This window comes from Cynocephalus volans, chromosome 12 (assembly GCF_027409185.1).
Source record: "Cynocephalus volans isolate mCynVol1 chromosome 12, mCynVol1.pri, whole genome shotgun sequence".
In the NCBI taxonomy this organism is placed as follows: Eukaryota; Metazoa; Chordata; class Mammalia; order Dermoptera; family Cynocephalidae; genus Cynocephalus; species Cynocephalus volans.
This window is the reverse complement of record NC_084471.1, coordinates 96,831,986-96,846,971: the sequence shown is the minus strand read 5'-3', so window position 1 is coordinate 96,846,971 and position 14,986 is coordinate 96,831,986. Positions and strand designations below refer to the sequence as shown.

Below are 14,986 nucleotides of genomic sequence, written 5' to 3'. Positions count from 1 at the left end.
TCATACTATACTCAGGGATTCATCTGCCTGTTCTAAATCCTAAACAGTTGGCATTTTCAGTATGAAGCAGCATTGAGTTTAAAATCCTGCTTTACTCATGGCTATCGCATGCTCTGTTTGGAGAATGATACAACCCCTGAAGAACTTTTTAAGATTTGGGGATGATTTTGGTTTAGCTCATGAAAGAGTAAGTAGCACTTTTATGAAATTGGTGGCTTATAGAGTTTTACTTTGTTTTGTTTTAACCATTATAAACTCCATGTCTCTGCCATTGCCTCATGTTCTTTGGAATGAATTCCAGCTTGGCCAGCTTTCCAAGACCGTCATAATCACTAAGAACCTATGAAGAATGCACTTTAACTTATTAAAGTCATTAGGGTCTTGAATCTTACCTAATGTGAGTGAAAGAGAAAAATGAAAGAGTGTGATCCTGTATGCACATATTCAGTATGTCTGATAGGTGTTATTTATCAGTTAGTTGGAAAATCTTTTACAACAAAAAGCTGATACTCTTCACTGTAACATGCACACACACTAGCTCTTTTCATAATGTGCTGAAGTTAAAGTTGCTAGCAAGCCTTAATTTACATGTTTGCAGGTGAATTTTCCCCTCCTTTCAGTCTTGGAATTAGCCCAGCAATTGAAAATGTAGAAAAATTCTATCAGCGTTGCTGTGGAGACTCTTAATTCAATCTTGCCATGTTCCACAGCCTTAGGATACAGGAACCCTTTGGAATCTGCAGAAATTCAGCAAGATCTGAATAGAACAATAAAAGTTGTATGCGAATCACGAAGACACACATGACAATAAGTGTATGACATGCAATAAGTACAATACATACAATAAGTGTGTGGCAATGTGTCATATAAAATGTGGTAGAATTTTACATTGTATTGAGTGTTCATTCAATAGTGAATGAGACTGAAAGAAAAAAATGTGCTTCTCTGTGAATCAGGTTTCTACACAGCTGTTGAATAGTAGCAGCTTAATATTTCAGCACTGAATTTATTCAGTGTCATCCTCTCACATACGTTTGTTTCTTCCTAGTTTCCCTTGAAGTCTGTTTGGAAAGAAAAGTATGTTTTTTTCCACTCCCAATCACAAAATATGCTGGCAGCCTCCTGACTTTAGCAGAGCTCTTAGCCATCTATACTGGCATTCTGCTTTCTTAAAGCACTAAGGCAGTTGGCTCTTACTACACAAAGTAAATGCAATTCCTAAAGTTAACTAAATTACCATCACAAGAGCCGAATGAAAAATGATCAATAGTTATTTCTTTAGGTTCCCAAATACCTATATGATACAGCTATGTCCAACACTACAGTGGGTTTTGAGGGGATGAGGGAGAGGCAGAGTAAAAACCAGAATGTTTATTCCTTCTAAATCCTGAGTCTGGAAGACGAAGAGGATGAGGGAGAAAAAAAAATAGAACAGGAACTACTGAATCGATTGTCCTCACTTCGAAGTGAAAAGAAGTAAAAACTACCTGACAAGCACAACCACCACTTGTCTTTATGGACGTTTCCCTACATTTCCTGACCTACCTTACGCCTCTTTCTCCACAAGTCCCTTTCCCCAACCGGGACCTCACACACCCCAGTCCAGTATCAAATTCTTATTTGAGTCATTAAGTGAAATCGTGAGAGTAACATGGCAAAGGTGTTTTGCTTCAATTCAGTTAAATAAGCATCTATTAACCACCCACTATGTGCCCCATCTGCTATGCTCAGCTTGGGAGGAGATGAGAGTCTGGCATGGGGTATATACACAAGCAATGATCCTGCAGCATGAGGAATACCCCATTGGAAAAGTGCTTTGAAAGCACTCTGAGAGAAAGTGGTGCTTCGTTCTGCTGAACTAGTACTTTATTTCTCTCAAAGTGGAGGGAGTGGACGTATCCAAACATTCAAAATTTTAAATGTAAATAAATATTTTGGTACATGAGAATACTAAGGTCACAACTGGTTATGTACTTACTATAGACTGTCCATTTTCTGAAAATGTGAGCGCTTCCATCAAAAATATTTAAAGACATTTGAAAGTACTTGTAAAAGTGTTTACTATCGTGTCACTCATACACTCAATCATGTTTCAATATTTATCATTTATATAAGACAATAAAAATACAATCACAGTGTTTCAATAGATACGATCTTAGCATCAACTAACTTAGGTTAGTTATCTTACTTGTTGAATGAAAATGATTGCCCTGAATACCCCATAAACAAATGTAATTAACAGAAGCATTCATCAGCATTTTCTGTGTTTGAGCTTACAGACTAGTAATGAATTAGGAATGAGCAAGTAATAGGTCCATTTCTTCAGATAGTTCAAAACTAGTTCAAATTTGAATGAGAAAAATGCCATAGTCGAATTATATAAGATACATGCCCACACTGATAAAACTAATTCACATCCCCAGTGAAATGGCAGAAAAGGTTATTTTAGTCTTTAAGAAACCAATATTTCACCCTCTCATCATTAGTTCTCCCATTTACTCTCCAATTCTTCCTTCCCACCTGTAGAACCTGTAGTATTCAGGCAGGGAGATACTTCTATATATTTACAAAATATGTTAGTAGCTTAATCACTAGGAGCAAGAAATTATATTTCCTGAACTCAGTTTTTGGCATACCTGAAATATAAAGTACAGATATGTTTCTGCAGTCTAACAGAGTTTTAAAAAAATGAATCTGAAATGGTTATCATTATCTTCTTATTTAATGAAAAGTGATTAAACAAACCTGAGGTATGTTTAATGAAAATTAAATAAAATTGAGGTGTCTGATGTAATTATTTAAAGCTCTTCAAGTTTAATCATTAGGATAATCAATTCTTTTGCCCAGATAAATTTGTCTTTTTTCCTTAATTCTCAGGAGTAAAAACGGTTTAAAGAAGAGGAAACTGACTAAGTAAGTTTTTCTTACCATTTCCCTTAAAAAGATTTTCATAACAATCTTGACTTTCCAGATTAAAAAGGTGGCTTGTCTTCAACTAGATGGGATGCCAAGGAAGTGGAGAGTGTTGGTTATGAGAGTTAAGCACCACATGCGTTGGTGTATTTACACCTATGAATGGCAAAAGAAAAGGTATCACAGAAACCACGTCAGGAATAAGGGCGATGTTCATCAAACCTGAGAAAGAATCTGTTGTTAAGAATTATAAAAGTCTTGCAGAAGGAAGTGTGGTGTTCTAAATATTTGAAAACCTAATATCTAGCTACATCAAAGCACAAAACCCCTCATTCTGTATTTTGAAATTCTGTATATTGCAGGGAAAAGCTTTTGCTCTATTTGATGTCAAAAATGCTTTGATAATACTGTCTCAGGAAACCTTTATAATTAAGAGAAAAGATAATGATTCTAGCTAGCCTGTGGTATTTCTCATCTACTGAACTGTCATTAGAATTATGATTCTGGCGGGTGAAAATTAACTATCAGTTGATTTCAAAAGCCTGTTAGATTATCACTTCCAGGACTTTCTTAGTTAAAACTCCACCTATAAAGAAAGAGTGGAACATTCTTGTAAATAGGCATAATTCTTGATACTTGTGCAGGATAAAACATTGATGAATCGGTACAAGGAGAAAATTGGGGGTCCAGCCAAATCTATGGCATTCATACTTATGGAAAACAATCATGGAGTAATCCATGAAATAATCCAAAAGAAAAGCTGATGTAAAAGATATTTCTATTTAGCCTCGAGTGGCATATCATTTTATGGCACATGTAGATAAAGAATAATTTTTCCCAAGTCTATTTCAAATCAGCATACATTTCATTGACATGCACCGATTGATGCGGGAGAGACAAGACCAGACTCAATAGAGGAGAGGTACTGTCACCGGAAAGGGCTGATGTGACAGACACGGAAAGGCTTTGTACCCAAAACTGTTGATTGGAACATTAAGTAAGATAGAGAGGCATAGACTACAGCCTTTAGAGGACAGACTGTCAGGACGAAAAGGGGAGACTCTATCAGATCTTGCCCTTTCCAGGACCCAGGCAGAGATGTGAAAGAGAAATAAGATCTGGACAAAACATTGGATAGGGTTTGGGAGTGGCAGAACCTCCCCACAAGCCAAACCTTCACATCCAACAGCTTCCTCCTTCCCACTTCCCGTTTCCTTCCAATCCTCCCACCTCCTGTAAGCACCATCTCATGGGAGGCTCTCTCCCTCACCTTCCCGTCTGCCTTCTCTCCGCCTTTCCTCTCTCACTCCAGGTGCCTTGCCACGTGCCCTTGGTTCCCCTTTTGTATCTGCACTTGTCTTCACTCCCTCACTCCCTTCCTTCACCCCCTGTCCCCCTTTTCCCTCTAAGTATTCATCCTGCTGGTCTCTGCTCCCTCCCAGCTTTCTTCTCTCCGTACCATTTTCCTCCTTATCCCTTGTGTTCTTTCTTCCACTTCCTGGGCCTTCTTCTGTCTTTCTTTTCCCTCTGCCTCTTGCTTTTGCTTTTTCTAATCCATAAGTATTTTCTCTGATTTGCCTTCCCTGTACATGCTCCCATTTTCCTAGTAACAGGATTAACACTAGAATTGTTAAATCCAACTTCAAGGTCAAGCCCTATGGAAGACAGTGGCCAGAGAGTGCAGTTCTAATGGACTTCATGCCAGGGCAGGAGCCCCACGGTAGCCATTCTTTTAGAAAGATAAATTTGAAGGGGGGCAATCTTTGAACCAGGACCCGTTCTGCCTGGATTCTAGTCATGGTTCTACCACTCAGTAGCCATGGGACATTGGACTCTCACTTAACTCTCTTGGCCTTGGCTCTCTCCTCTGAAGCATGAGGCTCATGTTGTCCATGTCAGATAACATATGTGAATATTTATGAAATATAGTGTGTATTCTGAATATGAGTCATTATTGTTATTATTATTTGTAAAAACATTAAAATTTAAATGTATCATCAGGGAAATATGAACATAAAATCTCAACATAAGTGCATCTATCCAATTAGCTAATCAACAATTTTAAACAAATATCTATTAAATATTCTGTATTTGCTAATAGGACATAAGACCACAGGGAGATGATATAAGCAACATGCCACAAGACTAAGGGAAAGTCAGCTATATGGGCCCCACGAAGATGGAAAGGCTTGGGGTAGATGACAGAGTGTGGTCTTCCAAAGCAGAGAGCAGCTTTAGGGGGCAAGTTTGCATAGGTAGGCTCTAGAAGAGATAAGCAGCTACAGAAAACTACAAGAAATAAATTTAGTTCTTATACACCACAAAAAAAAAGAGAGAGAGAGAGAGGTAGAGGTGAGCACCGCTACAGATGTGGAACCATAAGCTCAGATGTGTTACTCAATTGTATCTCTGAGCCATTCAATACTTTTATAGATATGCAAACCTCTAGTCATAGCTCTCTCAGGGGAGACCCCGAGAGCTCTCTCTTCATCCTACTGACCCTGCCTCTGCCCTAAGGAGACTAGCTAGCACACAATTCCTTATACTTGTAAAGCTGTTTAAACTGACAAGGTTCTTTATAACTGTATGTACTGAACGTCAACCTTGTGAGGTAGGTATAACTATAAAGTTCTATAGATGAGAACGTTGAATTTCTGGAGAATTAAGTGATTCTCCAGGATCACACAGTCAGTAAATTAAAACTGTAACTCCAACAGGTCTTCAGAATCGAATCCTTTGATCTTTCCCAAATGCCAGAGTTTTCTAGAAAAAACACATATGCATGAATATGTGAGTACACATGCACTCGTATGTAATATTGTACAGCCAGAGTAAGAGCCAAGGGGAAATCTAAAAATTTCTCCTATCTCAAGAAAGTTTGATATAGATGCCCCTCTTTTTAATCACAATATAACAGGGGCTGGTGACTTTAACCAAAAAAGCAAAAGGTGAAGGCTAAGTTTTGAGAGGTAGAATTTCCATTTTCTTTAAGCAAATTGTCCATGTTTGAGAAGTATGAGTTAAACAATATGTAAATACCTATCAACGGGATTTTTAAAACATACATTTCTTTGTGTTGTTTGACAAAGCCCGGTTCAACTGGATGACTTTGATGCCTACATCAAGGATATGGCCAAAGACTCTGACTATAAATTTTCTCTGCAGTTTGAGGTGAGTTGAGTGGAGCACTTCCTACCTTGTGCAACGGATAGGACATGGGAATGGCCGGGTTTGCACTGGGGTCATGCCCTTGCTCACTGGCAGTGCTTATGATGTGGTTGCATAACAGGCAGGATCGGACGAGCAAGGGTCATCAACCCTTGGGTAGTAGGCTTGGGTGGCACAAATGAAGGGAAGGAAAGAAGAGATGCAGGTACTGAGGTGAACAAATTTAGGCATAAGAGAAATCATGATTGAAAACCAGGGAAATTGAGAGGACAGAGGGCAAAAGCAAGCAGAAGCCTAAGACCTGAGACAGAATTTCACTTGCAGGGTATTTTTAGTGTGTTTCTCATGCCTCTTAGGCCATAGCAAAGGTGGATAATGAATGAAATTAACCCTTTGTCTCCCGGGCATGTAACAACCTGAGGTGGGGCTCTTGTACCTATAGGACTGCTGGCATTCTACTTAATATTTCTTTGTGGGGTTTTATTGTGTTCCCCTGGAGAAATTGGAAAGAGAGAGTTACACATGATTTGTATAGAAAAAGAAAAAATTGCCAACACCTCTTTTTTCCTGAAGCACACGTATTTCTTTGAGTCTGAGACCATGCATCAGGGTAGATGGGAGCAGGTAAGGAGCCTGTCAGTAGCGTGAGGGTGGACTGGTGCTCACGGCTTCTTCCCACGTACTTCCCGGCTCATAGGTCTCACATCCTCAGCTTTCTCCAGCATGGCTCGAGCGGTCAGTGACTCAGGATGAAGGGAAAGACAAAGTAACTTTTCTAAATTCTGCAGTTTTTTTATAAAGCCGCTTAAGTGTTCTTTCTTTTTACAGCAGCCGCTTCTTCCTCTTTCTTCTCATTCATTTCTTCTTTCCCTTCATCAGCCAAGGACAGTTTTGGTCTGCAAAAAGTAGTAGCCCTGGTGTGGATATTCTAACAGGGAATTTGAGGGTGAGAAGATTCTTATACATTATCAAATACAAAGCCCGCTGACTACCACCTGCTCACGAGAAATCGCACACAGCTTGCCTGGTTATCCATTGCATGCAGGCGCATCAAAAATGATAGATGCCACACCAAATGCTGTATCTCCAAGAACAGAAATTCAACTGGAATTGGAGGTCTATGGTGAGAACGGCATTTCAGAAAATTATTTCAGTGAAAGGGGGAGATTTTTTTTATAAGAAAACACAAGCCAAAACTCCAAACAAAAACCCAAGATGATTCTGATCATGGTGATGAAAATTATCATGTAGCTACATTTCAACCCTACTGAAGCCACATTTTCTTAATTCCTTCAAGATTATATGCCCTTGGTGGGAACTTGGAGTTTATGCCATCAAACCCAGGTATTACTATTACTGTGTTTCTGAATTGCATCATTATAAAAAACTTTAATAAGTCATTTTCTGGAAAAAAGAAAAGAATCTTTTAGTTGTGAGTGATAGAAACAATTCAAATTAGTTTAGACCAAAGGAAACGGGGATTTATTCAAAGGATAAAAAGGTAAACTGATATCTCATATAATCACAGGAAGTAGGTAAACCATGAGGAGCATTAAGGAGCAGCTCAGTCTCTGCAATGACTGGAACCAGGGGCCAGATCCCTGCAGGGAGTCTGCTCTTTTTATTTCTCATGTCTGCTTCTCTCTCTGTCGTGGCCTCACTTTCTTTCACTGCATGGTGGAAAACACAGCCACCAACAACTCCTGAGCATCACATCCTATTGTTTCCATGGAGGGAACTATTGACTCTCTTTCTTAGTTGCATTTTGAAAAATAACAGGTGAGGATTTTGGTTGATCAGCCTGGGTCACAGTACACATTCAAACCAACTGCAGCCAGAGCAGGCAGAATCTCATAAGCTTGTACTGGAACCATGTGGTTAAATTAGCTAAACCAGAGGAGGACATTATTCCCCATCAAAGAGAGGGCACTGGGAGAACCAACCAAATGATTGGCATACTACCTTTAGATGCCACAAAAATATAAAAAGCAGACTTGTAAATTTTAGGGGCTAAATGTTCAATTTATAACATGTTGAGGGCTTTTATACATTCAATGTATAAATAAATACATTTAGTCTTCTTTCATAAGATTTATAAGAGAGTTAGGAATGTTCTAAACTAGAAATCTAAAAACCTGGATTCTCACCACCGTTTTGCCGCTAGTTAATATTGAAAAAAAAAAAATCACATTTTCTCATTTCAGTCTCTTCGCCTATAAAATGTGTAGGTTGCATAAGATCAATGGTTCTCACCTGGGCAAGTACCAGTCAGTTTCCCAGAGATAATTTGGAAATATGTAGGAGTGTTTTTGGTTGTTATAATGGCCTGGGAAGAGGGTAATAATAATACTTAATGGGGGAGGGACCCGGATGTTAAATGTTCTTCAAGGAGTGGGACAGTCCCACACAACAAAGAATTGTCCCAGGCCAATAGAATTCCATAGAGGAATGTTGGACTAAATGTGGGATGAAGACACAACCAAGCCTTATAATCCTTGTATATTAGAAACCAATAGGATGTACAGAGAGAGGGATTTTATTTTAGGGAATTGGCTCACGAGATGTGGATGCTGGCAAGCCTGAAACCTGCAGGGTGGGCTGGCAGGCTGGAGACCCAGGGAAGCATTAAGGTTGCAGTCTTGAGTTTGAAGGCAGCGGAGAGGCAGAATTCCTTCCTCCTTGAGGAACCTGTCTTTGCTTTTCAGGCCTTTGGCTGATTGGATGACGCCCGGCAACATTATGTTGAGTAATCTGCTTTTCTCAAACTCGACTGATGTAAATGTTAATCACATCTAAAAAACACCTTCACAGCAACATCTGGACTAGGGTTTGACCAAGCAACTGGGTACTATAGCCTAGCCAAGTTGACACAAAATTGACCATCACACCATGATTTGAAGAAGTATTTAGAATTTTTATTTATTATAAAGATTTGTTCATGCATCTTTATTCTTAGAATATTGTGGGTCATATATTTAATTTACTTGGTGCCAAGTCCTGACATTGTATACATGTTCCAGTGGGAAAATACAACTTACTTTCTGAGAGTCTGTTTGAAGTCACATGCTTTCACTGTATATTTGGGACTAGCATTTGCTCAAGCATTGGCCCCACTGGTCTGACTCAATTCCTTCTTCTTTTGACAGACTCCAGGCATTGCCAACCCCCAGCTCTACCTCACCCCCCACATCCTCAGGTTCAGTGTCAGGGTTTCCTCATCTATTTTCAAAGAAGCACTGAGCTCCCATGCCTGGTTTCAGGGTGTATGTCGACCCTTTCATATGGCAGCCCTCTAATTATCCTGAACCATATTGATAGTTAATTGAGGATTAAGAAAAAAAATGTTCCTAGCTCTAATGGGAACCCAAAAGTGTACTAAGGTGGTTGTATCACCTGGGTCTGATTAAATCCAGTAGCTGAACAGTTATTTGTTCTGTTTGTATTAATGCTTAGGACTTGTATTCATCTTGATACTGACATTGAAGGATCATGCTCACATTGAGAAATTACTTCATTTTTAAGCATTATTCAAATTGGAACTGTCTGGATTTACATATATTACCAAGACAGCTATAAGTCATACGTGAAGCTATAAGAGTTGCTAATTTGTGCTTGCTGAATAAGTGCCCTTTTTTACTCTACATCTGATTTTGGATCTGCTGGAAAGACTGATTATCCTTCTGATGAAAATATACATCTTTTGTTAAGGAGGTTTGGGACCCAAGGATTAGAATCAGTTCCTCATTTCTTATGTCTCATATGAGAAATGTTTTGAAGAACCAGATATTAGAGCTTGAAGTGTGAGAGCCCATGAGACATGCCACTTAATTTCTGTGCTTTGTCTTTGACCAGGATGCTAGTAAAGGCCCTTGCCATCTTTGATCAGAAATGTAGCTGCAAAGACTGAAACAAAACTGTATTACCTGCCATGCAGCTCACAAGAGATGACCTTTGATTTCTCACAGTAGCTCCATTTGCAGCTATTTTTAGTTGTGTTTCAGTCCAGTTTACTGGAGACCTACCTGCAGTCATTGTTGAAATAAGTCATCTCGAACCCTCTCCAACAGTTCTTATACCAGGAAGTCACTGAATTTCCTGTCTTCTCATTCCTTCCTGCTGAGAGTTGATCTCTTTTTCCCAGGGCCTGTACTACTGATTTGTCCAGTGACGGGAGTGCTGCCCCTAAATCATATCCTAGAGCCCAGGGCCCTCCTAGCTATTACTAGACTTTCCTGAGGTTGACTTTCTTCTTACCTAGTCTTCCATTCCCCACGCAGATTCCCATCTTCACTGCACCCCACTCTTTTTTTAGGGCTCCTTTTGTGAGTTAAATTTTGTCCCCCAAAAGTTATGTTGAAGCCCTAATCTCCCAGTACCTCAGAATGTGACCTTATTTGGACATAGGGTTGTTGCAGATGTAATTAGTTAAGATGAGGTCACAGTGGAGTAGGGTGGGCTCTTACTCCAATATGACTGGCGTCCTTATCAGGAGGTAGGCATATGAAGACACAGAGACAAACATAGAGAATGCCATGTGATGACAAAGGCAGAGATTGGAGTTATGCAGCTGCAAGCGAAGGAGTGCCCAAGATTGCCAACAAGCCATCAAAAGCTACAAAGAGGCAAGGAAGGATTTCCCTACATACGGCCCTGCTGACACCTTGACTTCAGACTTCTAGGCTCCAGAACTGTGAGACAATAAATTTCTGTCGTTAAGCCACCCAGTTTGTGGTGGGTATTTCTTTATAGCAGCCCTAGGAAAGTGACACAGAACCTCATTAGATACTTTGTTCTAAATCCTTTCTTCTTCCTTTGTGTTTACCTGAAAAGCAACCAAACATTGTCTAATACCACTGGACCTTTACTTGATGGAACCTCTTCCATCAACAGCACTGATCAAATTGTTTCTCCCCCACTTATTCTACCCCTTTGGACAAGAAGTCTAGTACTCTAGCTCATCTGACTGCACGAGCTAACGCCAAGTACTGTCACCTGCTGACATTGTTATAAACTCTAAGAACAGAATACAGTCTGTGCTCTTCTCAGATGATGATGGTGCTGGTTATGGGCTGAATGTTTGTGTCCCCCAAAAGTTCATATGTTGAAACCCTAACTCCCAATGTGATGGTATTTGGAGATAAGGCTCTTGGGTGGGAAATAATGTTAGATGAGGTTATGAGGGTGGAAGAGACACCAGAGAGCTTGCTCTCTCTCTTTTTCTCTCCCCCAGCATGCACACAAAGAAGAGGTTTTGTGAGTACACAGTGAGATGCTGGCTGTCTGAAAGCCAAGAAAAGAAGCTTCAGAATGGAATTAACCTTGCTGGCACCTTGATTTTAGGCTTTCCAGCCTCCAGAACCATGAGAATTAAATTTCTGCTATTTAAACCACCATGCTATAGTATTTTGTTATGGCAGCCCAAGCAGACTAGTACAGTGCATATGCATGCGTTTGCACTTTATTTTTCAAAACTTGTATGTTTCAAACACAGCCAACACAACAGACTGCCATTGCACTTGGGTGACTGTATCAGTTCCTAGGGCTGCCATAAAAAATTGCTACAATCTTGTTGGCTTAAAGTAACAGAAATTATTCTCACAACTGTAGAAGCCTGAAGTCCAAAATCTGTGTCAGCAGAGCCACACATCCTCTGAAGGCTCTAGCAGAGAGTCCTTTTTTGCCTCTTTCAGCTTCTGATGGCTCCAGAGGTTCCTTGCTTCCAGCTGCATGATTCTAATCTCCACCTCCATCTTTACATGGCTTTCTTCCCTTCTCCAGGATGATCTCATGTTGTGATCCTTAACTTAATCACATCAGAAAAGACCCTTTTCCCAGATAAAGTACACTCACAGGTCTAGGGCTTAGGTTGTGAACACATCTTTCTTGAGACTGCCACTCAACGCACTACAGATGACTGTGTAGCCTGGAAGCGTGGGGGGGGGAAGATGACAAATTATATTAGAAATAAAACTGGCAAAAGGAAATTTAAAAATGATTTATGTTTGTTTCAGGCCATCACCCCCATATTTTCCTTTTATGAAGATTTAAGCCTCTGGAGTTTCCATATGGCTGGAAAGAAAATAACTGCAAAGCTGCTGAACTGGAAACTTGGTGTTTGATTTTTCCACTTAGTGACAGGCTAAATTACAAAGACTGCAAAGCATTTTGTGTATATACTCGGTTCCTGCTTTGCTGTAATTCAACCTTGGCATTCACATTTACAGTGTTCAGCCAATTAAGCCTCTCTTATCAACTTAGAGCATTTACAGCAGGAAGGCAACACACAATTAAGTTCTGTCAGTTAGTCAGCTTCCGTATGTGTGCCAGCCCTCAGCCTCAGTCTGTTTCCACAGTTTCTTTGGTATCAGGTTTTTTCCTGTGGCTTATCGATCTATCCCCAAAGTGGAGAACAGGGAGGAGAATTGTTGGTCTGTTAGTGCAAATGGCAAAGAAAGGAGAAATTATGGAACCAGGCAGAGCAAAGCAAAGAACCATACCAGAGGCATTTCCCAATCATTATCAATAGTGCTTCAATAGTATTTGTTGAGTTTAATTATTCCATTTGATGGTCACTATAAATCAGTAAGGTATGGAGAAATTATTAGCCTTGCTTATAGATAATTCAACTGATATTAAGAAGAGTTGAACTGCCTTTCCAAGACCATACATTTCATAAGTGGTATGCCAAAATAAGTGAGATATTTTCACAAATAATCTATAAAGATACTTTCCAAAGGAGGCAGACTTCCAAAATATTTTAAGCAATGAAGCATCATTTAAATAAGCTTGTAGAACCCCATCACTCAGCACAAGGCAGGAGCATGCACGGGGTCCTAGGCAGGAGCTATGGGCAGCCCCCCACCTGGCAGAAGGCAGGAGCATGATGAAAACACCACTTCCATGAAGGTGGCCCCTCACAGCCACCACCACAGCCACAGCCACTGCAAAAGTAGCCCCCTGCCACAGAAGCAGCCAAAACCACTGTGCAGGTGGGCCACCACCTATTCAACTGTATTGACACAAGGAGAGTCCCCAACAGAGACCAGAAAAAGAAGAGGATATCTCTCTCCGCATAGCCCATTCCAGAGTAATAGAAGAAACAGCTGCTCTACTAGATGACCAGACATCAACATAGAGATACTAGAAATACAAAAATCCAATAAAATATGACACCACCAAAAGAATACAGTCATTCTCAAATAGCAGACCCTATTGAGCAGGAAACCTTTGAAATGACTGAAAAGGACTTTCAAGCAACAATCTTAAAGAAACTCAGTAAGATATGAGAAGACTTGGATAGACAACATGATGAAACAAGGAAAAAAAGTCCAGGATATGAAGGAAGAAATTTCCAAAGAGATTAATGCTTTAAGAAAGAATGCAGCAGAACTTGTGGAGCTGAAAGATTCATTCAATGAATTAAAAAACACAACTGATAGCTTAGGCGGCAGGCTAGAACAAGCAGAAGAAAGAATTTCTGATCTTGAAGATAGCCTTTTTGAAATAACACAGGCAGACAAAAAAAGGAAAAAAGAATTTTTAAAAATGAAGAAAATCTAAAAGAGCTGGCAGACAACCTTAATAAGCATAAAAATATCTGAATAATGGGTGTTACAGAAGGGGAAGAGAAAGGAAAAGGCATGGAAAACCTATTCAATGAAATAATAATGGGAAACTTCCCAGGCATAGGGAGAGACATAGACCTTCAGATCCAGGAGGCTCAAAGATCCCCAGTCAGATTCATACCAAAAAGATCCTCTCCAAGACACATTATAGTCAAACTAGCATAGCTCAAAAACAATAAGAGAATCCTAAAAGTGGTGAGAGAAAAACATCAAGTCGCTGTAAGGGATCCCCTATCAGACTAACAGCAGACTTTGCAACAGAAACTCTACATACCAGAAAAAATGGGATGATATTCAAAACACTAAAAGAAAAATCAGCTGAGAATACTATACCCAGCTAGGCTATCCCTCAGAAATGAGAGAGAAATAGTGTATTTTCCAGACAAACAAAAACTGTAGGAGTTCACCACCATAAAACAAACCCTATAAGAAATTTTCAAGGGAGTCCTGCATCTGGAATCCAAAAAATAATAATCACAACCATGAATACACAAGAAAGAAGAAAACCCACTAGTAGAACAAAAATACAAATGAGAAAGAGAAAGAAACTAAGTCATGCCACCTCAATAGACCAACAAATATCAAAGACAAACAATAAAAGGGGAAGAAAAAAAAGATATATAAAACATCCAAACAAAAATTTTAAAAAGGTCACGAGTAAGACAATACTTTTCAATAACAACCCTAAACTTAAATGGATTAAACTCCCCACTCGAAAGACAAAAACTGACTAACTGGATTAAAAAGCAAGACACAACTATATGCTGTCCTCAAGAAACTCACCTCACCTGTAGAGACACGCACAGATAAATAGTGAAGGGATAGAAAAGATATACCATGCAAATGGAAACTAAAAATGAACGGGATTAATTATTCTTATATTGAATAAGATAGACTTTAAACCAAAAACCATAAAAAGAGACAAAGAAGACTACTATATAATGATAAAGAGATCTATCCAGCAAGAAGACTCACAATCATAAATATATATGCACCTAACACCAGAACATCCATGTACATAAAGCAAACACTAGTAGACCTAAAGAAAGAGATAGACCCCAATGCAATAATAATAAGAGACCTGAAGACCCCTCTCTCAGTATGGGGCATATCATCTAGGCAACAAATCAACAGAGAAACACAGAATTTAAACTACACTTTAGACCAACTGGACCTGGCAGATGCCTACAGAACGTGTCATCCAACAGACAAAGAATATACATTCTTCTCATCAGCACATGGCACATTCTCTAGAATAGACCACATATTAGATCACAAAT

General features: G+C 39.4%; 1 protein-coding gene across 1 annotated transcript in view; it reads left to right on the top strand.

Annotated features, from left to right (window-relative positions):
* Window positions 1-14,986, top strand: part of PTPRO (protein tyrosine phosphatase receptor type O) — a 239,063-nt gene that overhangs the window by 203,591 nt on the left and 20,486 nt on the right. The window contains exons 18-19 of the mRNA XM_063115709.1: window positions 2,878-2,913; window positions 6,003-6,084. Coding sequence (XP_062971779.1) covers window positions 2,878-2,913; window positions 6,003-6,084 — 118 coding nt within the window. The remainder of the gene's footprint in view (window positions 1-2,877; window positions 2,914-6,002; window positions 6,085-14,986) is intronic.